This window comes from Rhinolophus ferrumequinum, chromosome 3, assembly GCF_004115265.2.
Source record: "Rhinolophus ferrumequinum isolate MPI-CBG mRhiFer1 chromosome 3, mRhiFer1_v1.p, whole genome shotgun sequence".
Lineage (NCBI taxonomy): Eukaryota > Metazoa > Chordata > Mammalia > Chiroptera > Rhinolophidae > Rhinolophus > Rhinolophus ferrumequinum.
Genome location: NC_046286.1, coordinates 80882518 through 80910360, shown reverse-complemented (window position 1 = coordinate 80910360; position 27843 = coordinate 80882518). Strand labels below are relative to the sequence as shown.

Sequence of the window (27843 nt, the reverse complement as noted above, 5' to 3'; positions counted from 1 at the left end):
AGGAGAAGGGGGAATATTGTGGTTTGGGACATCATATGACAGGAAGACAATTCACATGGAGATGGAAAAGCAAATGTTTGGTAAATAAATGTTTGCTGGGCCATGTTTAACAATGGGACACAGAGAGGACTTTGATCAAAGGGGCCTTCTAGGTTCTTCCCTAACACACCAAGTTCATATTAAATTATAGTTGTCTATGACGGTAGCTCTCTTCTTGGAGCAGATCCTCTATATAAAACATTTTAAGCAGTTAGGGGGAAGATCAAAGGTGTTTCCTAAGTCTTTCTTTTCTTAAAAAATAACCAGCTTAAAATAACCAATACCCCAAAAGGCATACTTTGGGGTACCAAACTTTGCTTCCCCTAAGACCAAATATCAGATAAGAATGATTTCTCATTACATTTTTTTCTCAAAAATTACTCAATCTCAGTTAAAGGTACAAAACCTGAGTCCCCCCAAATACTTCCCAGCTGAAACTTTAAGTCAAATATGTTAGCTTTATAGTAAATCATACATTCATATAGGTTTTTTTCTATTTTATTTTGTTTTGATTTGGCTCAATGATATCATTTTCCTTCCTATGTCATAACACACTTATTTACGCATTTGCTAACTGGCTACGCCTCAGTGATATATTAAATTTTCTATACAATTTAAGGAAGTAATAATAAGACTAAAGTAATTCATCACATTATTCTAATTTTAGGAGCCTTCATTATTTTTGAACCGTGAGTCACTTTCTATGGTGCTGCCAAAATATCAGGGAGCAAAAATGCAGTTTTTCATTTAACTTAAAGAAGTGGTTTTTTTGCTTGTTTTTTCCTTAAGTAAATCAAGTGTAATTTAACTTTAAACTGTTAAATTGTGCTTCCCTTGGAAGTAATTATTTCTCAGAAACACTTATGACTCAGGTCTACCTGGCATTGCTAATCTCTGAGACTTAACTATGTCCATATTATTTTGTCCAAAATATTTTGCTCCTGAGCTCACCTGTTGCCCTACTTTGTGGAAGTCAGAGTTGGGAGCAATGTGCAGGGCAAATTTAGAAACCTGCCTGAAATGGCATCTCAGCCTCAGAGGTGAAAAGTTTTTTTAAGAATAGGGGGGAAATTAGTAATTAGAATCAATTTGTATGTTGAAATAGCATCCCCAGACTGATGATATTTTTTCATTTCCATTGAGGAACAAAGCTGTAAAAACCCTAAGGCAAAATCACAGGAAGAATGTTTCATGCTGTAGGCCCAATTATGTAGGTACTGCCAAAAACAAATGAATCTAAGAATTTGTAAAAAGGCATAATTGTTATTTTATTTCCTTTTGCCCCATCATCCATACTGAAAAAAAAACCTTTGTTGAATGATTATCATGGGCCCAGAGCTTCTACCACAATTATTTCTTCTTATCTTTATAACAACTCAATGAGGTAATATTACCCACAGTTCACAGATAAGGACACTGAGGCTAAGAAAGCAACAACTAACATTTACCAAGCATTTACTACTATGTACCTCTATCTCATTTATTTTCAATAAAAACTTTATGAAGTAGGTAATACTATCTTTGTTTTAGGAATGAAGGACACAGAACAGAAAGGTTAAGGGACATGTCAACATCAAGCACTCTGATTCCAGGCTGTACCCTCACCATTAAGCCCAGGTGCCTCCTGGAGAGAAGCAAAGTGACTTATTCCAGGCAGCGCAGATAATAAATGGCAGCACAGAGATCTGAAGCTCAGTATCCTATATCCAATCCAGGGTTTGGCCCATTTGACCTCTAATACCATCCAGCACTGATGTCTCTACTTCCTGCTCTGTTTGGTGAATTTGAGTACTCGCATTACACTCACTTCAGAACTTTATTGCATTCTAGTTTAGCTGATTTCCTAATTTTACATGTAACATGTCTTTTTCTATAAGAGCATAAATTCCCAGATAAAATATATATTATTGTACCTATCAGAGCTCTAAGCTAACTGCAAGTGCTTAGAAAAGGTAAGAACTATGCCTTTTCTCTGTATTTCCATCAGGGATCACATGCATGGAGCCCAAGTGCCACCATCTTGTGCCATCAGATCCAGATGTAACCTAGGAAGTGTCTCAACACAGAGCTCACATGACCACCCTGCTGATTGTCCTGTCTGCCATCCATGCCCAATACAGTGCTGGCACTTGGTACACGCTGAATTGTTACATGAGTAAAAAAGTGTTTGTTGAGCTAAACTAAAGAGTATTTTAATTCAGCAATACTTATTGAGAGGCATGGTGCTAGACACTTCAGGGTGAAAAAAGGAGTCTAAGATGTGATTCATGTCCACAGATTTTTACCAACTCATCAGAAAGATAAGAGTCTAAATAACAACAAGACAATCATTTAACAAATTTTGCATGTCTATTATGATTCAGACATGATGCTAGACTCTGGGTCCATGGATGAACAAGAGACATCCAGGTAATGCAGATGATTATTAGCAATTGGAGAAACGAGATCAGAACACCTACAATGGAAGAGGTGGGCAGATACATAATACTCTGGTAGTGCCCGGGGGACAGTTAAGCCAGTTTTTGAAGGATCCTGTAAGACAGTGTGGCTAAGCTGAATCAACAAAGCATAACTGAAGCCAAGAGGTTTACAGAGAGCATTCTAAGTAGAGTAATTATTTTGTATACAAATTTGGAGAAGAGAGAATGACGCTTTCAGGAACTGCAAATATTTTTGTGTGATGAGAGTACAGACTTCAAAGGGGAGGAAAAAAGACGACAAAAGAATCTGAAGACATTAGCAGGGACAATATCATGCACTTTTGTGTGCTCTGTACCATGAGAGAAGGAATTCTTAGGAGGAAGAATACTTAGGAAGAGACCATATCAGTTCAAGAGAAATCAAGAAAGTTTCTGAAAGTAATGGAAATGATGACCGAAGTAGGGGGTCTTGGAAAACTTCATCTCATATCTCCAAATCCTCTAGCTTTATGGAGTCACCACTCTTTTGAGTTTTAAATAAAAATAGCTTCAGCTCCAATAAGGCTAAATCTATATGCCTCCTTGCTTCTCACTCCTGCCCTGTCTTCAAGAGTCTTGTGGTTCTTCTGATTGCTTTTTGCACCTACTTCCTGTTTCCACTGGATTCTTGCCCCTCACTTCCTACATTAGTCTTTTATCTTACTTCTGCTCTAATCCATATGTGGATTATAGCTCCTTTTCTTTCATGTACTCAAATCCCATTCACACAAGCTTTTACAGATTTTTACTAATGATTTGAAGAGAGCTGGGCCCATTCTTAAAATCCTCTTGTCGAATCCACCATAAGGAATTTGTTATAAACCAGTATTTTCTAAAATCCACAGACCTCTTGCCCAATTGTTCCCTTGTGTTCTGTCCCCATTTCTACCTCCCACAACTTGACAACCTGTCCTGACATTTTCTTCTATTTCTCCAATTTCTGAGCTCTTTTAGCTATTCTTTCTCCTTCTTCTCCTTCTCCTTCTCTTCCTCCTCCTCCTCCTCCTCGTCCTCATCCTTCTTCTTCTTCTTGTTCTTCTTCTTCTTGTTCTTCTTCTTCTTGTTCTTCTTCTTGTTCTTCTTCTTGTTCTTCTTCTTGTTCTTCTTCTTCTTCTTCTTCTTCTTCTTCTTCTTCTCTCTCTCTCTCTCTCTCTCTCTCTCTCTCTCTCTCTCTCTCTCTCACACACACGTCAAAATCCTCCCTTTATATTATATAAAACATCTTGGCCTTTTCTCTTTCTCTCTTCCTCTTTCTCATAGTCTGGCTGTGTATTATCAACATGCCCTATGGGCTTTTCACCTAACACCCAGGCATTTATTTTTTAGTAAATAAAGTGTTTTTCCTAAGAGCTTTACAGTCACAGAGTTTACAATTTTATTTATTTCCTTCCCATTTTGTATCCCTAAATAAATAATTTAAACAGCACTAAGAGTGATTTGCAACCATTTTTGAGTACATGGACTCCTTTTTAAATAGAAAAACACATTCAAATTTTCGCATAATAGTCTTCACCATTTTGTATTCATTGATTAGAAAATATAAAATGACAGAAAGCTACTTTTGCATTCACTAGCACTTAGAATTAAAAAAAAACTTATCACATCCATGGGTGTTTAAAATCTTGAAATACAGATATGTGTGTTATTTACTACTGTTCCAACAGCCAATAATCATTGACGGGATGAGGATCCTTTTTAAAGACCTTGTCAGTTTTCAAATGTCCATAGTTCACCACATCTCTCATACATCGAGAACCTCCATCCAAGAGACATCAAGTCTCTAGGTAAAATGGCTGCCAGTTTGTTCTCCAGATTCACCCCTCTTAACTCTATTGAAAATCCCCATGAAAACATGGAAAGAGCTGCACACGTACAATAGCACTAAAGCCAGCTATATTCTCGATGAGTTAGAACTTAACTGCAAATAAAATGCAAACGTGGATGTCATATATAAAATAAGACAGTACAATGTTAGATTTTCACAGACTGCATCCCTTATTGAGAGAATTTTCACCCTCCAGAGACACAGAAGACTTCTCTGTAGCCCCTAGAGCTGTTTTCTCAGATGGTCAGAAGTTTTTGCTTCGCAGTGCAATTCTTCCCAATCCTATCTTGCCATTATTACTTCTCTTTCTATATCTCTGTAGGGGCTACAATTTCTAAGATTGCAGCTTTGGGCTAGACAGGAAAGACAGTGCCCACTGCATTTTGAGACATGAAGTCAATGTAAGAAGGGACAAAGCCTAGAGGAGCCACCGGGATGACGTGCTATAGAAGTTGTAGTTTTGTATGGACTCTTTTGGATAAGCAAGGAACTACAAACGCTTGAAATAATGCATGAATGATATCCCTTATTCATAGTCAGGGGACCAAGAAAAAATTCCTTTCTCAGTTCAATGGAGCCACACCAAAAAAATAACTTCTAAACGTCAGAAATTTGGCTAGTGGCTGTGCACATCAATTGTCGAGGTTTAACTAAGGTCTAACTAAGAGGAATTTCCAACTGCAACCGAGTGGCTAGAATGAGGTCAGACACTGCCAAGCTAAGAGCTGTTCCAACTCCCTCTGCTGTTGCCATCTGGGGAACTAAAAGATTCAGATACTCACTTCTCAGTCTCTCTTGCAGCCAACTTTGACCACGGATCCCACTGGTTCTGGTCAAAGAGACATTAGGGTAATTTTGTAGGGAAGGAAAAAAGTTTTCCTCAATCCTTTTGAGTTCCCAGGCTGGGTCTGAAAATTAAACTGACCAAGACAGATTAACAGCAGTAAAGCATCCAAATTTATTTAATATAAGTTTTACAAGACATGAGAGCCTTCATAAGGAAATGAAGACCTGAAGAAATGGTTAAGCCTGAGTATTTTGATGCCAGGTTTGATGTAGAAATATGATATCTTAGAGAGTATGAGGTAAGTGTAGTCAACTTGGGGGAAACATAGCAAGGCCTGTTTGTTCAGATTCTTCCTGGCCTCTCTTTGGAGATAAGATTGTTTTTCTCCTGGTATAGGGAGGGCATCTCTTACAGGGTTTTATGACCTGCTTCAGGGGGAAGAGTGAGGGAAAGGCCAAAGGAACACTCCTGCTTCTGTCATTTTCTTAAACTCCTTCAGCTTAAAATATTCAACATGCCAAGGTGCCATATTTTGGTGTACTGTGTCCTGAACCTCATCATCTTTCAAGGTGCTTCTGGAAAGTTCCCTCCCTTATAAAAAGAAAAAGGTCTTGCCCTAAGCCTTCTTTCATTGTGTCTTGCCTTTGAAACTGGCTGTGAGAGAATCTTATGCCTGGAGCTGTGGCAGCCACCTTGCCCATATGATGACAAGTCTGGACAAAAGCCAGCCCTGTGAGGAACAGAAGGATAGATAATGAATTCTTGGAGACACCAAACTCAAGCCGGTCGTCTCACCAATTAAACAATAAATGCCATGATGTTTTAAGCCCTTGTCAGGGCCTTGGTTTCTTACAGTCAAAAATGCCACTGATTTGTGCAGGCTGGGTGAAGAGAATGTAACAAATCTGGTTATTGGCAAGTACGTTTTAAATACCAAGGCAACGCATGCATTTTAAAATTTCTTTTTACAGGAAACATAGAAATTTTGTAAAGTATCTGAGTTTTGTTCTGTATAAATTTGTGAAAATAGACTCTGAAAAAAAGATCTAGGACAACATCTAATAATAAGAGTAAACTGAGGTACAGCTAGAGGAACTACCTGAGAATGGAGATGCAAATAGACCTGTCTAAGACATGGAAAGAATGTGAGAAGACTAAAACTGCAAGAGCAGAATTATTAGCTGAAATCTGTGATGTGGAGGATAAAGATGAGAAGCTATTCTAGATGTACATAAAAAGGACAAGGAGCAAGAGGTGAGAGAGGAAAGGAATATATATAACTAACACATAAAGAATTATTACTAAATAAATAGGGGGGGAAAACCAAAAAGACTAGAAGAAATCTTTTCTGAGTAGAACTCAACTAGTTGCAGAAAAGCTTAGAAGAAACAATCACCCAGACTTATCCTTGAGAGTGTTTCACATTGAAAGAGGGGAAGAAGAAGGAGCCGGAAGGAGAGAGAAAAAAGAATGAAAGTCATACATGTAGTAATCAGGCAGAAAAGGATAGTTAAAAACAAAGCAAGATGCAGGGAAGAGTTAATGTACAAATTTAAACAATGTCCCCGCTTTATGCTTCCCTAGCCAATAGAATTTCGAGAAGACTGGTTTCAGGAAAGTGTGTCTATGAAAGTACTACTAATCAAAACTAGGATTGGAGAAACAAGAAAAAAAGCCAAGTTCCTATCTTTTTGTCTGCAAAAGGTCAAACAATAGTAGGTATGGAGAGAGGCCAAATTTTCCGTTGGTCAGAGTTTCATTATATGCTAAAGAGAGGATTGACCTACAGCGAGAGAGGTGAATAGTAGTTAGAAAAAGGCTCTGGCTCATGCCCAATATTAACCAGCACAGACAGAACCACACATGGTCCAGAGCCAAAAGGCAGTATCTGGGACCTTTGACAGCTATTGGGAACAGCACACCTCAACTGTTCATGGGAGGTACCCTCTGGGAAATTGCGTGAAGCAGCTTTCTGGTTAAGCCATTACTCCTCCTTGTGGCACCCAACAGTCTCTCCTGAGCTCTTGTACCAGGCACCGTGTGCCCCCCCCCATACAGACACTCCCAATCTAAAGCAGAGACAGACGTAACTCAGTAAATCCAGGGTGCTATAAGGCCATGGATGCAAAGAGAGAAGTGAGATTAATGCTAACCAAAGAAAGGGAGTCTGGAACGGTTTGGTAAAGGGGATATTTGAGCTGGATCTTCAAAGATAGAGTCAGTTTCTCCAGACTGAAGTAGGGTAAGGACATGCCGTGAGGGGGAACAGCATGAAGAGCAGCACAAGTCTGGGGAAGTGCACAGCCTTTTCCAGAAACAGCAGTTAGTCTGGATGTGCTGAAGAATTGGTACCTAGAGACTGTAGTGGGACCTGAAAAATCTGCTCCCCTGAAAAGGGACCATTAAACGCTGAGTCTGATTGATTAGAGAACATGTCCGTGCACTGAGCTGACATTTAATAAAATATAAATATACAAGTGACAATGAAACATTTTAAGGTCTATGCAATGGTTTTCAAGTTAACTAGCTAATAGTAGTGCTGAAAGCTTTATAGAAATGCTAACAGTATGCTGTTCAAATGCTAAGCATTTATGTAAAGATAAAGTTCTATATGCTAACCATTACATAATACTAGGTATTAACCTTAGCCTGCTGACAAAACTGGGAAGAAGAGGACCAAGGTTTGGTATTCTGGAGTGCTGTTATCATTCATTCATTTATTCATTTACCCAACAAACATGTATTGAGTATTTATCTTGTGCCAAAGACTAGAAGTGGGAACACAGATATAAGTGAAACAGAGTTCTTGGCTTTAAGGAACTTTCAGTCTAATAGGGGAAGACAAACAGGTAAATAAATGAATGCTTTAAAATGTGGCAGGTGCCCTGAAAACACACATTCCGTGCACAGTGGAAGCACTGAGGGGGTAGGAGTGGAGCAGCAGAATAAGGCAGAGCAGGTGGTCATCGTAGAGGAGGTGGCTCTTGTGATAATTCTTGAAAGACGGGTTGGTGTTCAGGAAGAAGGAGCAGAGAAAGGGGAGATCACAACTACAAGGACGTTTGGGGGCCACTGCAAGTTTTTGCTGAGCAACACAAGAAATAGGAGGTCTTCTAAATTTGTCTTCCAAGCATTAAGTTGGTCCAGCTGTATAATTACCTGGCAGCCTGCCAAAACCAAACCAAACGTGTGTATGCACGCTTTTCATTCTGTTATAGGATTTAGTCAGCCAGCAAGTGTTTATTGTGTGTCCTTTATGTACATATGTTATGATGGGCACATGTGAAGAAAGGAAAAAAGAAAGCAGACAGAAACTCAAATACTGTGGAAAAATTGTGTTTCATTGCAGGCCATTTAGTTGTGTGGTTTCATCTGAGTCACCATGAGCTGGGCAGACAATGAAGCTCTTGTAATATTGGCTGCAGTCTCATGGCCTCTGGGGGCTGTCTGTCCTTTTTGCCCTTGCTGAGGGTCTTGGCACTCTCCTTTGCATAAAGCCTCCTGGTTGTGATCACATCTTTGATAGGAAGAGTTTTACTTCATTACCTTATTAAAGAATCATCATTGCTTCAAAAAGAACACGGCTGGTATTCTAGCAAATCAGCAACACAGAGGGCAGGCATGACCCAACATCCTGTGGGGACCAGCAGCCAATCACCAGATAGTTGCCACTACTGTGATGTCCACAAAAGGATGACAATTCCCTACGGCCCTCTGGGGAACACAGGGATGTCAAGGAAGGGTTCCTGTAAAGCAAAGGTCACAAGCAAAACGGCTGGCGAAGTTCAACTTCATCAGGAACGTTAAGGGCAGGCTGTTTGACTTCAGGCTGGGTGTTTTTTGAAAAGGCATTAATTATGATTCCTCACCCTATTACTCCTCTAGCACTGACTGTTTCTCATTTGTCCATCCAGCTGCCCCAAACTCTCCCATCTGTGTTTAGGCAAACATAAACCCCACCTTCTTGCCACATCCTCTTTCTTCCTGTTCAATGCCAGATTTCTGGGAAAAGTGATCTTTAATTTCTGACATCCATAGGATAACATCTTGCTTCTATCATCATCAACCAAAAAGTTGACACAGGAAAAGCCCACTCCTTATGTTTCTCTTCATTGTTTTTATGTGGTAAAATAGCACCAGGAAAATTACCTGTGATGGAAGTTGAATGGGAAGAAAACACTTTCCTCTACCCTCAGGGTTCTTTCTGCCGGTCTAATAATCAAATAGACATGAGACAGATTAGCAAGAAAAAAATAACCAAATTTAATTACATACACATATATGGAAATTCCACATACATGAGAGTCAGAGACAGAAAGAAAACTTGAGGTATATATGACATTCTGAGCTAAGGTACACTGGCGCTTCAGAAGCAATTGCAGGGACAGCACATGTTCAGCAATTATTAGTTTGCCCTGCCACATAGGAAGGTAAAAAGTGATTTCTAGTGATAACCCTTATCATGGGCCATGTCCCTAATTTAAATTCTTCTGGATAGTTAAGAGGGGAGCAGAAGTTTCTCTTAAGCCTGCATGGTCTTGGTTGCCTTTAGGCTCAAAATAATCTGCATACCACCAAGGCATATCTTTGGGTGGCTAGTTCTGAACCCCTATAAAGTCCTAAGGTGTCACAGGGCTGCAATCTTGGGAGCATTACAGACTAGCTTTCCCCACTGAGTTGGAATTCAGAATCCAGGATGGGAGGCTTGAGGATTGTAGTAGAACTTCAATAACAATAAGTAGCAGTCATGAGATGAGTGGGAAAGCTAGTTTTGGGCAGTACCACTTAAAGCATATAATGGGGGAAAGTATATCCCTCAAATAAAATTCAGACAATGAAGACTTTAGCATAATTCTGAAGCATATAAACTATGTTGGTATGCGCCCCCGTCGTGTGGTAATAGGGTCATAAAATATCCTAATACAATTTTTTAAGCTTTTAAATGTAAATTTCCTAGCTAGATTAGATAGATAGATGATAGATAGATAATGTGATATATAATTTAATTTTTTTAATTTTGTAAAAATTGTTTAACCAATTCTTATAGAAATAATTTATTATGTCTCTAAAGAATCATGCTCAGTACTAGCATCTGGGTCTCAAGAGGGACATTGACAAACTGGGATGGTTTCCAGACCCTTTGCATACATCTCAGTCTGTCAATGTCCTATGAGCACTGGCTAAAAGAGTTAGGTATATGAAGTTAAGTCCAGAAAGCAGAAGAAAAAGCTGAATCCCTCTTCTGTTGGAAGACATTTTCCCCAGACTACAGGAAGCTGGCTTGCCCCACCCCTTACCCCCACTTTTCCTTAACCTGTCACCTTGGACTGTCTCTAAAGTAGGTTAATAGAGCATCAAAGGAAGGGACTCTGCTATCTCAAGGGGTCTTTCCTTTTGTAGGGAAGCACTATTTCCCATCTAAAAAAAGAGGAAAACTAGGAAGGGGAAGGAGAAGGACAAAGTGGCAAGGACAATCTTCTGCTACTCTAGTAGTTCTGGCATCTATTCCCCCATGTCCTTGATTCAGTATCCTCCTGCTGTGCTCTATCACTCTAAGTCCCCTTCTGGATTGCCTCACTCACTATACCTCTCCAGTGTTTCATTCTCCAAGTCCCTTATTTCTCCAATCGACTATCAGAGATCAATAGCTAAAACACACATGATAATCAGCACATGAAACATAGATAAAATGAAGAATTATAAGTAGAGATATGAAGCAATATAATATTCTCAGCCAAATGTAAGAATTTGACCCAGTTCTCCTGTGGTAGAGGAATTTGTTGAGGCTTTTAAGATCACACAGGAAAAAAAAAGTGGAAATTGAAGACATGAGTGAACCTATAAAAGAGTACTTTCAAGTCATTCTGCATGTAAAAATTAAAACAGTACATAAGAAATAATAGATAATAGAGATATCGCTAGAATATTAAGTTTCTTGAGGTGCAAGCACCACATCTGTTTTGTTTTATTGCTACATATGTACCCCAAGTGTCTAGAAAATGCCTGCTGTGCAATAGTGCAAATATTTATTTGTTTTTCTGATTAGCTGGATGAATTGCTGATATAACTTCAATTTAATGATTTGTGTTTGCAATGCTCATAAAGTACTTTATTTTATTTTATTATGGATTAGTGAATTTTTATTTGCTCCTCCATTTAAATAGCCAGTCCTTCTTAAATTTATTTTTGGAGTCTCCCACTTTCCCATATCCCATCAGATTCCTGGAGATGTAAAATACCTTGGATGTTTGTGGTGAGAAGAGGTGTGGATCACCTTTATTTGACCTCCTCCTTTCACCAGTGCTAAACAACATTTTTTTAACCACGCCCTCGATCCCCCACATTGGTGGGGTTAAATAAGCCTTAGCTCAGCCTGCGATCATTGTGTGCCCGAGCACATGTTTCTAGTGCTTTTTACACACATCTCACTTCTGCTTTTTCTCCGTCTCCTTTGCTGTTGCCTCCTCTTCTAAATGTTGGCATTCCCTAGGTCCCAGTCCTGCTTCTCCTTTCCCTCTATTCTGCCCCCCCAAGTGATCTCATCCATTTCCATGGCTTTAAATACCAAATGCATGCTTCTGAATTCCAAATACATATCTCCAGCCTTGACTTACCTCTTAATTTTCAAATCTGTATACTCAACTCCCTACCTGACATGCTCATCTTAATGTCTTATGTTTAAAAACAAGCAAAACATTTTAGAAAGTCTAAGATGGAACTTCTGGTTTCCACTGCTCCTTTTACTCCCATTCATAGCCAGTTCTCTTCCCAGTCTTCCCAGGGTCAGTGTATCACCCAACCAACTGCTCCAACCATGGAGCCATCTTGGCTTCTGACCCACTTCCTCATGCTCCAATTTCAATTCATGAGCAAGTGTAGTCATTCAAACTAACTGTTGAGTCTATGAGTCTTCAGTTCCACTACTCACACTCAAGTCTAAGCTACCATCATCTTGTGTTGAGACTAAGGCAACACACTCCTCCCTGATACTTATCTTGCCTCTTGACTCATCTACACACAGCAGCAAGAAACTCAGAGTGTCAACACCACCTTGCCAGTCAGTGGGCATTGACCTCATTATCCTTGGAATACAATAAAAAGTTGCCCCTGTGACGTGCTAGGCCCTGGATGAAGTGTCCCCTTTGTATTTACCCACGTTCACGGATGCCCTGTCCCACCTACGTCTCCAAGCTCCTGCTGTGCCCCACATGATGGACTGGCTGCCTAACAGGCCTTAGAGCATGATGACAGCTTTCCTGTCCTCAGGCTTGGTTCACTCACTGCTGTTTCCTGCCCCGGCAATGGTCTCCTTTCAGCTACTTTTGGTTTGGTTTGGTTTCAGTTTTGACAAGTTACAAACATATAACAAACACTTGTGTACCTACCACTGAAAATTAGTAACTGTTATCATTGTGCCATTTTCCCTCAGAGTTTAACATTATAATGATAGAACAACATAGAGTCCATTTTGCTCTTCTTTCCCCATGTTCCATCCCTCCCTCCTTACTCAGAGCCAGTAATGGATATTGCTGGTTTCCTCCCCGGCATCCATTTCTCCCTTCTTTCTGACACAGCTCTAACTTTGTTAAGGCACTCACACCCCCTCCACTCCCCACCCCGTCCTCCTGCACTTCAGCAAAAGCCAACTGTGGCCCAGTGTGGCCAAGGAGACAGACATGAGGAAGGCTTCCTGGGGGCTGGGCTTCATTTTCCCCAGGATACCCAATGGGAAGACAGTAGCATTTCTTGAGGCTCCTACCTGCTCTATCCTACTCTCCAGGGTTTGCCTTAGGGAACTGGGTTGAGGAGTGGGTTCTCTGAACTTCTGATCCAATGCCAACGCAGGAACTGAAGTGTGTTCTTGTTTATTCAGTCTTCGTTTCATCATCTGTCATCTGCTTATCTTGCATAGCTATCTGCTGGACACATAACAACATCACAAACAGAAGGACACGACTTCCTAAATGTCTCCGCCCCTCTCCTCCCCAAAATAAAAGAAAAAGCATTTTTCCTTTTATATTTAACCTTTTTTTGTTTGTTTTTTGGTTAGCATATTATTTTCTTATACTTCTCTGTGTGTTTATACTCAGTGCTATGAAAAACTCACTTACAGAAGGTTAAGTCTCTACTCAGACATAAAATGTTTAAAAGAACAACTCAAAACTGACATGTCTGTTTCTACCCTCTGCTTGTAGGTTGCGGCATGTTTACTCTCCTGTCATCTGTCACAGCCGCTGTCAGTGGCCTGCTGGTGGGTTATGAACTTGGGATCATCTCCGGTGCTGTTCTTCAGATAAGAACCTTATTAGCCCTGACCTGCCATGAGCAGGAAATGTTTGTGAGTTCTCTCCTCATTGGGGCCTTATTCACCTCTCTCACCGGAGGGGTCCTAATTGACAGGTATGGAAGAAGAGCTGCCATCATGCTGTCTTCCTGCCTGCTTGGACTTGGAAGCCTCGTGTTGATACTCAGCTTGTCTTACACAGTTCTTATCGTGGGACGCATTGCTGTAGGGGTGTCCATTTCACTCTCTTCAATTGCCACCTGTGTTTACATTGCGGAGATTGCCCCACAACACAGAAGAGGTCTTCTTGTGTCACTGAATGAGTTGATGATTGTCATTGGCATTCTTTTTGCCTACATTTCAAATTACGCATTTGCTAATGTTTCCCACGGCTGGAAGTACATGTTCGGCCTTGTTATTCCTTTGGGAGTTTTGCAAGCCATTGCAATGTACTTTCTTCCTCCGAGTCCCCGTTTTCTGGTGATGAAAGGACAGGAGGAAGCTGCTAGCAAGGTTCTGGGAAGGTTGCGACCCATCTCAGCTACAACAGATGAACTCACAGTGATCAAGTCTTCCCTAAAAGATGAATATCAGTATAGTTTCTGGGATCTGTTTCGTTCGAAGGACAACATGAGGACCAGAATAATGATAGGCCTAACACTGGTGTTTTTTGTACAAATCACTGGCCAGCCAAACATATTATTCTATGCATCAACTGTTTTGAAATCTGTTGGCTTCCACAGCAATGAGGCAGCTAGCCTCGCCTCCACAGGGGTTGGGGTGGTCAAGGTCATCAGCACCATCCCAGCCACTCTTCTCGTAGACCATGTCGGAAGCAAAACCTTCCTCTGTGTCGGCTCCTCCGTGATGGCAGCTTCACTGGTGACCATGGGCATCGTCAATCTCAATGTCCACATGAACGTCACCAACATCTGCAGAAGCCATAGTCCTATCAACCAGTCCTTGGATGAGTCTGTGTTTTATGGACCAAGAAACCTCTCAGCCAGTAACAACACTTTTAGAGAGCCCTTTAAGGGGATCACATCCCACAGCAGAAGCTCACTAATGCCCACGAAAAATGATGTGGATAAGAGAGGAGAGACGACCTCGGCATCCTTCCCAAATGCTGGACTGAGCCAAACTGAATACCAGATAGTCACAGACCCTGCAGAAGTCCCACCTTTTTTGAAATGGCTATCCTTAGCCAGCTTGCTTGTTTATGTTGCTGCTTTTTCAGTTGGTCTTGGACCGAGTAAGTATTTTTATTCCTTCCCTCTCACCCCTTATGAATATTAATGTATTGCTTTTGACCAGTGAGAGTATCCCACAGCTATAATATATCTTGTGTATAGAACTACTAGGAGCAGGACAGGGAAATATTGGCCACTTGATATTTCTACTGATGCAGAAAGGATGCTTGGCTTATATCTGCTTTGTGAAATGTGCAGGGCTAGTATTCACCTGAAGGGTAAGTTTGCCATTATCTGTCAGATGAGGAGACTTGAACACCAACAGATTCGGGATGAACTAGACCTTGAAAGATATTTACTGCCTAAAAGAATATATTACTTTATGAAAGCAAAGTTTAGTGGGATGGTATGTTTTTACATATCATCTGGTCTTCATAGGTGAAAGAAAAAAAAATCAAGATTTTCTTAGAGATGCAATAGTGGATACATTCCAATAATAATGAAGAAGAAGGAAATTATGAGTTGAGAAGGAGAATGCATTATTTTAAAGTATATTTTATCACTAGAGTAACCTCCCAGGGTGCTTTACTCTCGTCTATTAAACAGGAGAGTGGGAGTCAAGTTACTCCCTTTGAACACAGTACAAACAATTTACAGGGAGAAAGATACAAGGGTGTTTTATGTTATGTGTCTATCCAATGGCAAAGTTTAAAAACTTCTCTGGAACAAACTCTCTAGAATTTCCTAGAATAGGTTGTTTTTAGCCTCACATCAAAAGTTTAAATCTCTTTGTAGGGAAATTGTGAAGGGTCTTTTGTACATTTCACTAGAAAATAAAGTGCTTAAAAATCCAGGGTAGTCTCTTTCTACCACACTAAACTTCCACCCTTCACCTCTCTCTTTCTCTCTCTCTCTCTAACAGGGTTAGTATTAAAGCTTTTGTTGACAAGGATCAAGGACCAAACAAACTTGCTCAAATAAAGGGACATGTTGGAGATTAGGAATAATAAAATGACATGGGCTGTGTTGAATAAGAAAGAGGAACCAATGTAGGTTTCTGGTGCCAGGAACTGGACAATGTTTCTGGAAAGAAAGTTATTTGAGGGCTGAGTTAATGATCCACTGTTACTCATTAATTATTCATTCAAGTGTATGTATGGAGTGACTAATTTTTTAATAACGAAGAACTATGTTAAATGCTGGGGAAACAGTAATGAACACGACATATAGTGTCCCTGTCTTCAAAGAGATTATAGTTGAATGTACTGAGCTATACTCCCTGTGTCTTCTTCTTTCTGGTCAGCAACCAGCAGGTTTGGCTTGTTCAATCTGAGTTAATTAATAACTTAACTTGCACATGGCTGATATGGCCTCTCCTCCAACTCTTCTTCCTCATCTTTCAGTCTACTCCCACTTCTAAGTGAGACCAGTCTCTAGATATGATTCATTGAAATTCTAGAGTTGAGAGTAGGAATCTGATTGATTCTGTTTTTTGTTGTGCTAAGTTGTAGGTGGTTGTCATAGTCTAATCAGTAGTGGCAAGATTGGGCCACACGGTCCAAAACATGGATGACCAGAAGCTGGTCCTACCTCTGGCACTCTGAGTAGACAGATTTCCCCATAAGGGATTTCCCCATGGGCAGACAGAGTAAACACTACAATACTATCAACCTCAGATCTGTCTGACTTCTTCCTGAACCTTGACCCTGCTTTTTAAGACTTAACAATGATATTAATAAATACCATTAATGAACAGTTTCCTGGAAATGGATTTTTACCATTATTTCAGGATTCAGTTATCTTGGGTGTGTACCTGTCTTAGTCGTTTCTGACTGCTATAACAAATTACCAAAGACTAGGTGGTTTAGACAACAAACATTTACTTCTGACAGTCTGGAAGCTAGAAAATCCAAGATCAAGAGGCTTGCAGATTCTGCTTCTTGGTTTGTAGATGGCCACATTCTTGCTGTGTCCTCCCATGGCAGAGGGGAGGAAAGAGAGAGGGGGTGGGGGGAGGAAAGAGAAAGAGAGAGAGAGAGAGGAGAGTAACTGGTTTCTTTTTGTCTCTTCCTATAAGGGCAGTAATTCCATTCATGGGGCCTTCACTCTAATGACCTAATTACCCCCCAAAGGACCCATCTCCAAATACCATTACCGTGAGGATTAAGATTTCAACATATAGGGAAACACAAACATGTAGTCCATACAATAATTATGTGGTTACTCAGATATATAAATCTAATGAAATCTGAGCAAGCATCTTATATTTTTATTTTCAGGAACTCAAAACTCTATCAGAAGGGCAAGATATGAGTGTTATCTTGTAACCAGGCATAACATTGTGAACTTTTTTTATGTCAATAGGTACAAGATTTTGCTCTTTTGGTAAACTTCAGGTGGTATTGTTCCACATATTTCCTTTGCCAGCATCTTTTTTTCTGCATATTCATAAAACTAAAAATATCTCCTTTTTACATCAATTACTTGATCTAATCATTTGAAATGTCAAGAATCAATTAAGAATCTAAGAAAAGGTTAGCAAAAAGAAAAGGATACCTTCTTTGGTTTAACTCAGAGAAACTTTCAGGTTGGCAGAGATTATGACATAGCACATATCATGAGAGCCATTGATGTTAAGTTTCCAGAACCAACGTATTCATGGTAAGAATCTTTCCTAGCTAATCCTACCCGTCTCTCTTTAATTTTGGGGTAACTTTGAAAAATATAGCAAATCCTAAGTTACTAATATATCATTTGATGTATTATTGTATTAGAGCAAGAGTTCCCCTTTTCAGGAAACACAATCTGATTTTGGAAAAAAATTATTGGAGGCTGTTTATTTACCTTTTTGCATGACTTAGATAGTATTCTATATGAATTCTTTTAAAATATAATTTAAGCTTGAAATTCAACTAATGTACACTTATTATATCAAATACTGTGCTAGGAAGTTTTTAAACATACTTTGGAGGTATACATTTTACCTTGACAACAAGCCTGTGAAGAAAGGGCATGCAGCACATTTTACAAATGACGACATTGGATCTCAGAAGTGAAGTGGCTTGCTCAAAAAATGAAAACATACTGTCTTCTGAAATTCAGTGTTAATCCCTAGCCCAAGACAAGAACAGGCAGTCTTGCGCTGGTTTTGATAGTAAATGTTAATTATTTTTAGTTCAGTCCTCGCCAGGAAGATACATTAGAAGTAAGGACGAATGAAAACAGGACATCATGAGGCTATTAAACGGGCCACACTGCATTTTATTCAAGATAGAGACAGTCTCTCTTTTCCTGAAGTCCAGTGAGGTTGAGTCAGCATGTACTTTTTATAAGGCTGAGCCACAGGATAAAACAGAAGGAGGATAATGATCACAATACAGGAGTCTTTGATATGCATGTACTTGCATAACTGAACTTAATTAAGGTAACGTTTAATACGTATATTGATTAACATTCAAGTTCTGCTATAAAAAGGACCCAAATAACTGTGGCTTAAGCAAGATAGGAGTTTCTTTCTTTCTCACGTAACAACTGAAGCTGGGTAGTTCTAGGTGCTGTGGAGGCTCCCGGGATCAGCCCCCTGAAGCCTCTAGTTAGTGTTCCCAGACGTCGTTGTAGCCAGTGCTTTAATATTCATTTTCAGTCTATCATGATGGCTACTTAGAAATATGAAAATGCATTTTAAAATTTCATCACCCTTTTCTGAGAGCTAATGGTCCCTTGAGAATCAGTGAAATGCATAGTCAATTAAAGGGAGGCTGGGTATAGAAAGGCCTAGATAATAAGACAGTATGAGCTATTCTATCAGGGAAGCAGAACCACTGTGTGTGATATGGGTTAAGGAATTACCTAGAGGGATTAGACCTAACACAGTTGTGCTGAGAAAGCAAAAGTGTGGAAGGGGACGAGTAGAAGAAAAGGAACGTCACTACCCAGGGCCATGAAGGGGAGCTGGTGAAGAACCCTGAGGAAGGCTGTTGCCTCGGCCTGGCTGCAGCCTGAAGTCTCTGCAGGTCAGCAGGGCAAGCCCGAGGTAAAGCTGCACTCACCTCAGGGGAGCAAAGACAACGGACCATGCTAGGACAAAGTGGAACCCCTGAGAATGAACTGGAGCCCACATCTGTCTCTCACTGCATAGACTTGAATGATGACATAGGCCACGTGCAGAAAAACTGGGATTCTTTTCCATAGAGCCCTTCCAATGTGCCTGGCCGAGTAGTTGGAGAAGCTGAAGCAGGAGATCTGGTGTCACTAGCTGTTCCTCTACACCTACAAGGAGATCCAGCAGGTCACAACAATGTGCACAAGCTGCGGGGATGTCTAGGGCCCTGCACCAACACCCCAAGCACAGGGCTTAGGTGTCACTTTAGCCTCCAAGTCTCATGCAAATTTCTCTTCCTGCCAACCCTAACCCAGAACTACACATGGAAGGGAATGCTGGGAAACATAGTTCCAGCTTAGCTAAATTAACACAGTGCAAAACCGCCAGAGTAATAAACTCTAGAGTAAGAAAAAATAGATGTGAATATGGAAAGAAATATTTGAAAAGGTCAAAGGCCCTGTATTCTGTCTTCAATTGCTGTAATAGACATTTATTTTTTTTTCATGAAAACATTAATTGTGAAAATATATGACAAGCTCCCATTCCATCTCCGTTAAAAAAGAGGTGAGGTCATTTTATTCATGTCTCTTGGCTTTTGTTTCTTTAGTTATAAAATCGAAAAACACTCTTTTGCTAATGCATTCTGAAAGATTTCATATTTATTTTCTCAGGAACGTTAATTATCTCCCTTGAGCTGATGCCTCTCACTTATCTCCAGTTCAGTCGTCTCACGACTTCTAGTTTCATTTTGCCCAACGAGTACTACACTTTTCCACTCGACGCTTCACTGTCAGCCAAACACAAGAAGCCCAATGTTGCCTTCTTATCCCCTCACACCAGGGGAACTTCCCTTTCTTTTTCTTGGGCAGTTACTGTGCTAGTCACTCAGGTTTGATGCTCTGGGGCCTTTTCCCAATCCAGTCAATGACCAAATGTTCTTTGATTTTCCCTCATCCATGGCCCCTGTGTTCATCTCTTCCTTCCCATTTTTGCCATCCTAGCCTAGCTCTTATGGTCTCATTCTTAGCCTGCAAGGAGACCCTTCTTGTAGTCCTAGGCCTTTCTCAGTCCATCCATCCTCCGTACCAGTGTTTCTTAAATACCATTTTCCACATGTTGCCAATGCTCACACACTTTCCATGGAGTCCTACTTTCTACCGTATCAGAGAAGTCAAATGCCTTGAAAGGTGAAAAGGAGATTAGAAATGATCTAGTCCAACATTTTCCTTTCATAGAAACAGGCTCCAGGAGATTGAGATCACACAGATTTAAAAACCAGAACCCTAGGCATCTGAAGCCTAATTCCATGCTTTTTCTACGACTATATCACGCATCTTTGAGGGAAAAATTGTGTGATTTTTAAGACTCTCCATCATCTCACCCAACTGTCTCAAGGCATTTGCACAACTCTAGGGGGCACCATTTACACTGTACTCTATGGAGTTGTGTTCCAGGGCCACCATTCATACAGAAGTACTTGTAAACTCCACATAGACTATAAAGTGAATGATGCCTCCTGGCTTTGTGTAATGAGGCACCACTTTACTTCTCTGGGTTTCTTTATGCCTCACTGCTCTATGCCCAAGTCAAGAGACACAAAGCTCTTATTGTGGCTTCTTTTCCTTCCCCCTTTACTCTACCCAAATCCTTCCTATCTTTAAGTTCAATGAAATTCTTCTCTCCTCTATGCATTCACTCCATGTCTTAGAGGTCTTTATTTGTATGAACTACTAGTTATTTCTAATGTAGAATAGTTCAGTTCTGGGCTACAATAAGCCTGAATTTAAAATCAGAAAACTTCGGTTCTAATCCGTATTGGCTGTGTGATCTTTAAGTCATTCATTTTCTCTGACACTGCTTCTAATTTATGAATTGGGCATAATAACACTTGTCTTATCTCACAGAGTATAGGTGAGCACCACATGAGCTAAAGTATGTGTATTTTGGATGATATAGAGTATGATATATTATATAAATGAAAGTTATAGTATGGTAACACAACTTAGTCCATACTGATACAGCATATTGCTTCTAGACATTTGTTTTGGTTTATTGGCCAGAATATGGTTAGAATGTAAGAAAGAGCTTAGATTGTAAGCTCTTTAAGGAAAGAAATGACATTTCATTTTTTTTCTTCTCTCCCTTTAAGTGAGCACTGCATAAGTCTGCTTGTAAACCATGCAGGCATACATTTGTGTTTCTAAGGAGGGAAGTGGGGAAAGACTTTAAAAACAAGATGCAGATATAGAAAAAACACCTCAAATCATGCATCTTTACATGTGTCAAGCTATCTAGGGGGCAAACTAAGTACCATGTGAGTTTGAAATGCTAGACTGTCAAAGAAACTCCTCTTCCTACCAGGTACCATCATGAGTTCCTTTCAGAATATTCCATCACATGGGCATGAGTTCTAAAACTTGTTCTGTTTTTTCTCATAAGGAAAGATGCAAGAGAGTTAGTAGTTCTTGGAAATGACTAACGGGAGGCATTTAGAGCTTTTCTTTGTCAAATCATAGACAGTTGGGAATTTTGGACACACAGTACCTTAAAGTAGTCCCAGATTTTTTAGACACCTCTGCTTTTTGCTTCAACGTAGAGAAGAAACTCCCCTTGAGAATTTCTTGGACAACAAGCAATACTAGTGAGATAGAGGATCTTAGAGTTGAAGGAGGTTTGGGTGTATGAAAGGGAAAAAAAACTCTTCATCTTGTGGTTTCTACAACTGATAACTGCAAATTCCAAGGACTGAATGGGTCCCCCTGAGGCTGGGGGACATGTAGCCTGACACACAGAATCCTGAATTCGCCACTGTAAGCAGAACAAGCAGTCATTTCCCCTCTGTGGTTTGGGGCTGTTGGTTCTCCTAGAGCTTTTAGAAGGGATCTGAATAATCGTCCTTTTTATTTTTCTTGCTAAGAGTCGGTCATTTATGTCCATATTCAGTTTGTAGTTTATTTTTCACCTTTAAAGAAAACACACCATAGGAATTCCAATTTAATCACCGAAATTGTATTCTAGAGCATTGGCATGAATGCATGAACCAGCTGGAGTTTAAAGAAGATTTTAATTAAGAGCAAGGTTTTCATACCAGATCTTGAATGCGTTCTAAAACTTATTAACCTAATATGATTATTGCTCAAGTATTTCATTTAGAGAGTTGATCACTTGTAATAAAGCAAATCCTTTCTGTAAACAGAGGCTTAAAGGGAAAAGTATTTGTTGTTCTAAACTAAAATTGAAAGCAAGATTATACCATGTTTATTAAACCTTCTTAAACATGGTTTGGCTTAGAACAACATTCCTTAATTGTATTAAATCCCAGCATAATTTTTTCTGTCAAAAATTGTTTCTATTTTTAGGTTACAGCGTATGTCTTACGTCATTTTACTTTCTGGTCCTCTGCTTCCCTAACTGTAAAATAATAGAGTTGTCCTAGAATCTGGAATTCAGGAGGGGGGATGAATCTGGTATTGTATTTTATGCATTTAACATATTATTCTAAGAAGGAATCCAAAAGCTTCAGCAACCTGCTGAAGGGGTTCATGGCTCAAAGACGTAAAGAACCTTTGGCCTCCATTTCTCTATAACTAATGTGAAAACTTTTCCATCAGATAAAATCAGGATATATACTCTACCACTTTTATTGGAGACTGTTATTAAACATTCTGTTTTCCATACCTTATTTCCCTTTAAATATGTTCAAAATCTTAACCTCACTCTCTATTGTATTTCTGGAGTGGTCCTGCTCATCATTTTAGCTCCTTTTAATGACTGAATATTTTTATCATGGTTCAAGCTTCTGGGGAGAACTGAAGATTCTTGACATTGTGAGGACTTAGAGCCACATGAAGATTTCTATTCTACTCATGCTTCAAAAGTAAAGCAGAGATGAGCCCAAACCCAAGGCAGAAAATGATTATCTCATGAGTTCATTTGAGGTGATACTTGCATAGAAACCCTTTCTTACATAGGCACTGTAACGCAAAAAATATGTGTGGCGGTTCTGTTCACAATAATTATCAGGGCTTTATTAAATTTCCAAATTCCTATGTCTGTAAATTAATTGGCCTCTTCTTCCATCTCATGATTAATATATTTTCATTATGAGCAAATGAAAGGAATTTGTCCAAGGTTGCATATTAAATTCAGTAATTGGGCTGTGACTGCCATCCTTTTACTACCTTTGTCTTCATACATTTGAGCAGAACCCTACACTGAAGAGTAAAGGACAAGTGAAACAAAGTCACCCTCCCTCCCCCAATCTCTTCTACCAAATAGGCAGGAGTTCCAGCAAGAAAGCATCTTGGAGTGACCAAGAAGAGGAGAGAGAGGGGAAAAGCAGTTTGATTCATTCACTTATCCAACACATGTGTATTTGTCACCCATGATGTACCGGGCATGGTGCCAGGTGCTGAAGATTTAGAGATGGCTGAGTGAGATCCACTCCCTGCCCTCATGGAGCCAGTGTGGGGATGGTCAATAAGCAAGAACATGAACACATGCATAATACAACTTCAGGAAAAGAGAAGCGTTAAAATTTAGTGATAGAGAAAAATGAAGGCTAAATGAAAGAGCGTGCTTGGAGGAGGATTATTTTGGGTTGGGTGGTGACTGAAGGCCTTTATGAGGTGGTGACATTTGGGCCAAGGCTTGTATGAAGAAAACAATGTGAAGATCTGGGAGGAGAGAGTTTTAAGCAGGGAGAATGACTGGTCAAATGGACTTGAGGGGGACATGAGCTTAAAGGTTTAGGAAAACAGCAAGAAAGCCTATTGAGGCTGTACAACATAGTGTTTGAATTTGGATGAGGCTTTGACATCAGACTGCCTGACCATGAGCCCCAGCTTCACAATATAGGACTTTGGGCAAGTCAATTCATCTCTGAAGGCATCAGTTTCCTTATCTAGAAAGTGGGGCAATACTGTCTATCTCATAGTGTGATTGTGGGGTGAAGCAAGTTGTATAAAGTGTACCTAGTTTAGTGTCTGATATGCAGCATGGACTCAACACACTCAGTTATTGGTGCTATTAAACGTCTGATTATGGTCTAGACATGAGAAGAATAGTTCTGATAATGGCAGCATTGACCTCAGCAGCCATTTGCTTAAGTCATGTCATGATGCACAGGAAGTGCTCTACAGTCTTATATTGAATTATGATGTTATTGTCGTCCTCACCTCCCTTCTAGAAACCAGTCCAGTTGGGTCAAGACTGAAAAAAATAGATTTGTGGCTTGAAGTATGGTTCAATTTTGAATTACCTATAGTCAAGAGAGCTTCCTAGGAAGCCAGACAGGTTGTACAGAAAATCTCGAGGCTTTGGTGAAAGGTGAAAAATGTAATGTAGGCGAGAAACATACAAATGTCCACTCTTCTAAGTTGGTGCAACTAATTTAGATTACATGTCCTGTGTGCACACAAAAGGTTTTGTTTCTTTCTTCGAGCCTAACCTTAGGCCTGCCCCACAATAGGGGCTCAATAAATATTTGTTAGATAAGTCAAAAACATCTCAAAATCTAAAAAGAGATGTTTCTGGCATACTCTCAGCTTCTGTGATTAAATGGGAAGTCTCTCTCTAGTCTAATGTTGATACTCAGATTTTCCTCTGGTATGAATCTGAGTCAATCTCTAAGGAATGAGAGATGAATGTGGTTTGGGTAGAATCCCATGCACATCTGACCAAAAATTATATCTGAATAAAGCTACTCAATAGAGAATGCAGGGCCATCTCCAAGTCAATTGATGACTAAAAACGTTCATGTTTGAAATATATTAAGATTAAGGGTATTTAAAAAATTATAGTATTAGACAAAATATTTATTTCCAAATTTCTATTGTTTTCTCCAAATGTGAGACTCAGCCCTTCCCCTGAAAAGAAAAAATAAATAAATAAGATTGAGATTAGCCACATCATGGGATAGTTATTCCTATCTTGGTTTAGTAATTGAATGTTTTTAATCTTGACTCTTCACCAAAAATTGTTCAAGGTAATTCTTTTATGGTTTTCCTAAGAGAAATATGTGAAAATCTGAACCTGGAATTTGGGGGTTATTTTTGCTTGCTTAATTAGCGTTAGAGCTTATAGAAATATTTCAGTGGATTATCTCAGGCTTAAGAATCATATTAAATCCCTCAGATATGAATAGGCAGTCCAAAGTTAATAATAATAATAATATAATAAAAGATCTTTGTAGAAAAATTATGCCATAGCCACAAGTAATCAAACTTTCAAGAATTGCAAACTGGCCATTTTAGCCTACTTGCAAGCTACGAAGTTAGCCTATCATAGTTTCATGCCTGTTGGAAAAGACACAAGAAAGCCTGGTCAGAGACAAAGGAACGTTTGTTACTTCTAGCAATAACAATGGTCAGAATATCAGCATTTGAACCAGTTGCCCAAACCCTAATACTCACAGGCAACATGAAGAGGGTCAGATGATACCTACACACATGATGGGTTACCTTAGACAAGAGGAACCCCAAGCTTAGGGAACCTCAATCTTTTATAATAGACAGTGAGCCAGCCTGATTTCTTCCCTGCAGGGAGACTTTATCATTAAGTTACTGGATAGTAAACACACTTTTGCTCCAGATGAAACACTATCTCTATCTTCCAAGGCAGTTTGTATAAATTTCATGAATATTTCATGTCAATCCCTTCTGGCCTGCAAATTTTCTGTTGAGAAATCATCTGACAATTTTATGGAAGCTCCTTCATAAGTGTTGCCTTTCTCATGCTGCTTTTAGGTTTCTCTTTTTGTCTTTAACTTTGCCATTTTAGTTATAATGTGTCTTGGTGTGGGACTGTTTGGGTTCATCTTTTTTGGGACTCTGCACTTTCTGGACTTGTATGTCTATTTCCTTTACCAGGTTAGGAAAGTTTTCAGTCATTATTTCTTCAAATAGATTCTCAATTCCTTGCTTTCTCTCCTCTCCTTCTGGTACCCCTATGATGTGAATATTGTGATACTTGATGTTGTCACAGAGGTCTCTTACACTATTCTCATTGCTGTTCCAATTAGGTGTTTTCTGCTACCTTTTCTTCCAAATTGCTGATTCGATCCTTTGCTTCATTTAATCTGCTGGTGATTCCTTCTAGTGTAGTCTTCATTTCAGTTATTGTATTCTTCACTTCTGTTTTTTTCACGGTTTCTTTGTCTGTCTTTATGCTGACAATCTCCTTGTTGAAGTTCTCATTAAGATCCCTGAGCATCCTTATAATCATTGTTTTGAACTCTGTCTCTGGTAGGTTGCTTGCCTCCATTTTATTTAGGTTTTTTTTCTGGATTTTTCTCCTGTTCTTTCATTTGAAACATATTTCATCATTTCCTCATTTTAGCTGTCTCTCTGTGTTTCTTTCTATATATTAGGTAGATCTGCTGTCTACTAGTCTTAGCTGGGTGGCCTTATGTAGTAGGTTCCTTGTGGAACCCTGGCACAGTCTGCCTGGTCACTTGCTGGGTACTCCAGGAGTGTTCCTTATGTGGGTTGTGTGTGTCCTCCTGTTATAGTTGAGCCTTGATTGCTATTGGCACGTCAGTAGGTGGGATTGACCCTTAGGCTAATTGGCTGTAGGGTTTGACCATATCCATACCTTACGGGTTGCAATGCAGGGGGCATACTCCACTGAATGGGATTTGCCCCAGAGGGCTCTGGTGCCTGTTGAGATCACCCTTTGTGTGCGCCACTTGTGGGGCTAATTAGGCAGTGGTCTGCTGTGGTCTGAAGCCATCTTCCACGTATATTGGTTTTAGAGCCTCTTAGGAGGGGCTCCGGTGCAGGCCCTGGTCACCTACTGCCTGTGACCAGTCAGGGACTACCTGGTAAGAGCTACGAAGTGCTCCATGGTTGTTCACTGCCTGTGCTAACCGTGGAGGTGCGTGGGAGAGGTCACACTGTGAACTAACTATGGCTACCACCAGTACTAGGCCTGGGATAGCTCTGCAAAAAGCCAGGACACTCTGAGGCCTGCTGCCACCTGCTGGCTCACTAAAGGTTCAGCCACTGATAAAACCTCACGTGGTATGCAAGTTGGCTAAGGCAGGGAGTCACTACAGTGGGAAGAGTTGTGGTCACCAGATTAATGTAGATTCTGATTTGGTGCCAGTGCTGAGCCTGGAGCTACTCAGCAAAAGTCTCAGAGCACACCTCGCTAGGCCAGTTGTTGCCTGCCTGGGGCCCACAGAGTCCCAATTGCTTTCCAAGAAAGAATATAATGTGGGTGGGGCTGGCGGCTCACTGAGAAAGTGCCTCTGGCTTTGGGGGAGCTGGGTTGGGGTGGGTGGTCCTAGTGGAACTCACCAGACCAATTCAGATTCAGATTTAGCCACGGGGGAGAAACCCAACACAGAAAAGATGGTGCCCGCTTGGTGTAAAGTATTTCTTTTAAAAGGCAAGGAGTGAAGAAAACTCAGAGAGACAGAGAAAAGGGATAAAACAAAAAATAAAAATAAATTAAAGCTGCCACATCATTGTTGATGTTGGAGATGGTGGCCTATGGTGAGCTATGTTTTTTTAAAGAACGTAATTTTCCCATTTAGGGAACTTATGAGGCCAGAATTTAAACATCTGGTTGGAAGGAAACGGGCATATTCCCTTTCAAATCCACATTTTCGGTAGTTGTTTGCAATGAGAGAGCTAGGTGTGCTGCATACTGCTTGCAAAGACAATAAAGGCCATAAGATTTGGCTTCACTCCTACAAAGTACAGGACACTGGCTGGTTCCTGTACAGGACTCTGGCTGGCAAATCAAGTTGTTGAAAACTCTGCAGGCTGAGTGTAGAAGTTCCTCCAAAGTTGCTAGGAGTTTTGTTAAGAGCTTCAAGACCTCCATGAGTCTTTCAAACCTGGGGTTAGCATGCCAGGGGATTCAGGAAGATCTCAAACCAAATGGAAAGTGTGCCTAGAGAGCTGCAGGGTTTAAATCTGAAAGCACAGGGAGTGAAATGACACCCTCAGTGGGAAAAACTGTGGCAATGGCAAAAATATGGAGGAGGGAGGAGATAAACATGGCAGCTCACATGTGGTAGGACGTAGTCATTTCCATTGACTGTCCCGATTCATCTAAGTCCATGTCTTCTACTGCGCCTAGAGACACTTCAGTGTATTTGTCCTTCATGGTCTTTTTAGGATACTCTGTGCAGCTGTAAAGCACTATC

General features: G+C 40.1%; 1 protein-coding gene across 2 annotated transcripts in view; it reads left to right on the top strand.

Moving 5' to 3' along the window:
• The window catches only part of SLC2A12 (solute carrier family 2 member 12), a 48755-nt gene that overhangs the window by 5319 nt on the left and 15593 nt on the right, over positions 1–27843 (top strand). For both annotated transcript variants that reach the window (XM_033102459.1, XM_033102460.1), the window contains exon 2: positions 13306–14646. In XM_033102459.1, the coding sequence (XP_032958350.1) occupies positions 13306–14646 (1341 nt within the window). The remainder of the gene's footprint in view (positions 1–13305; positions 14647–27843) is intronic.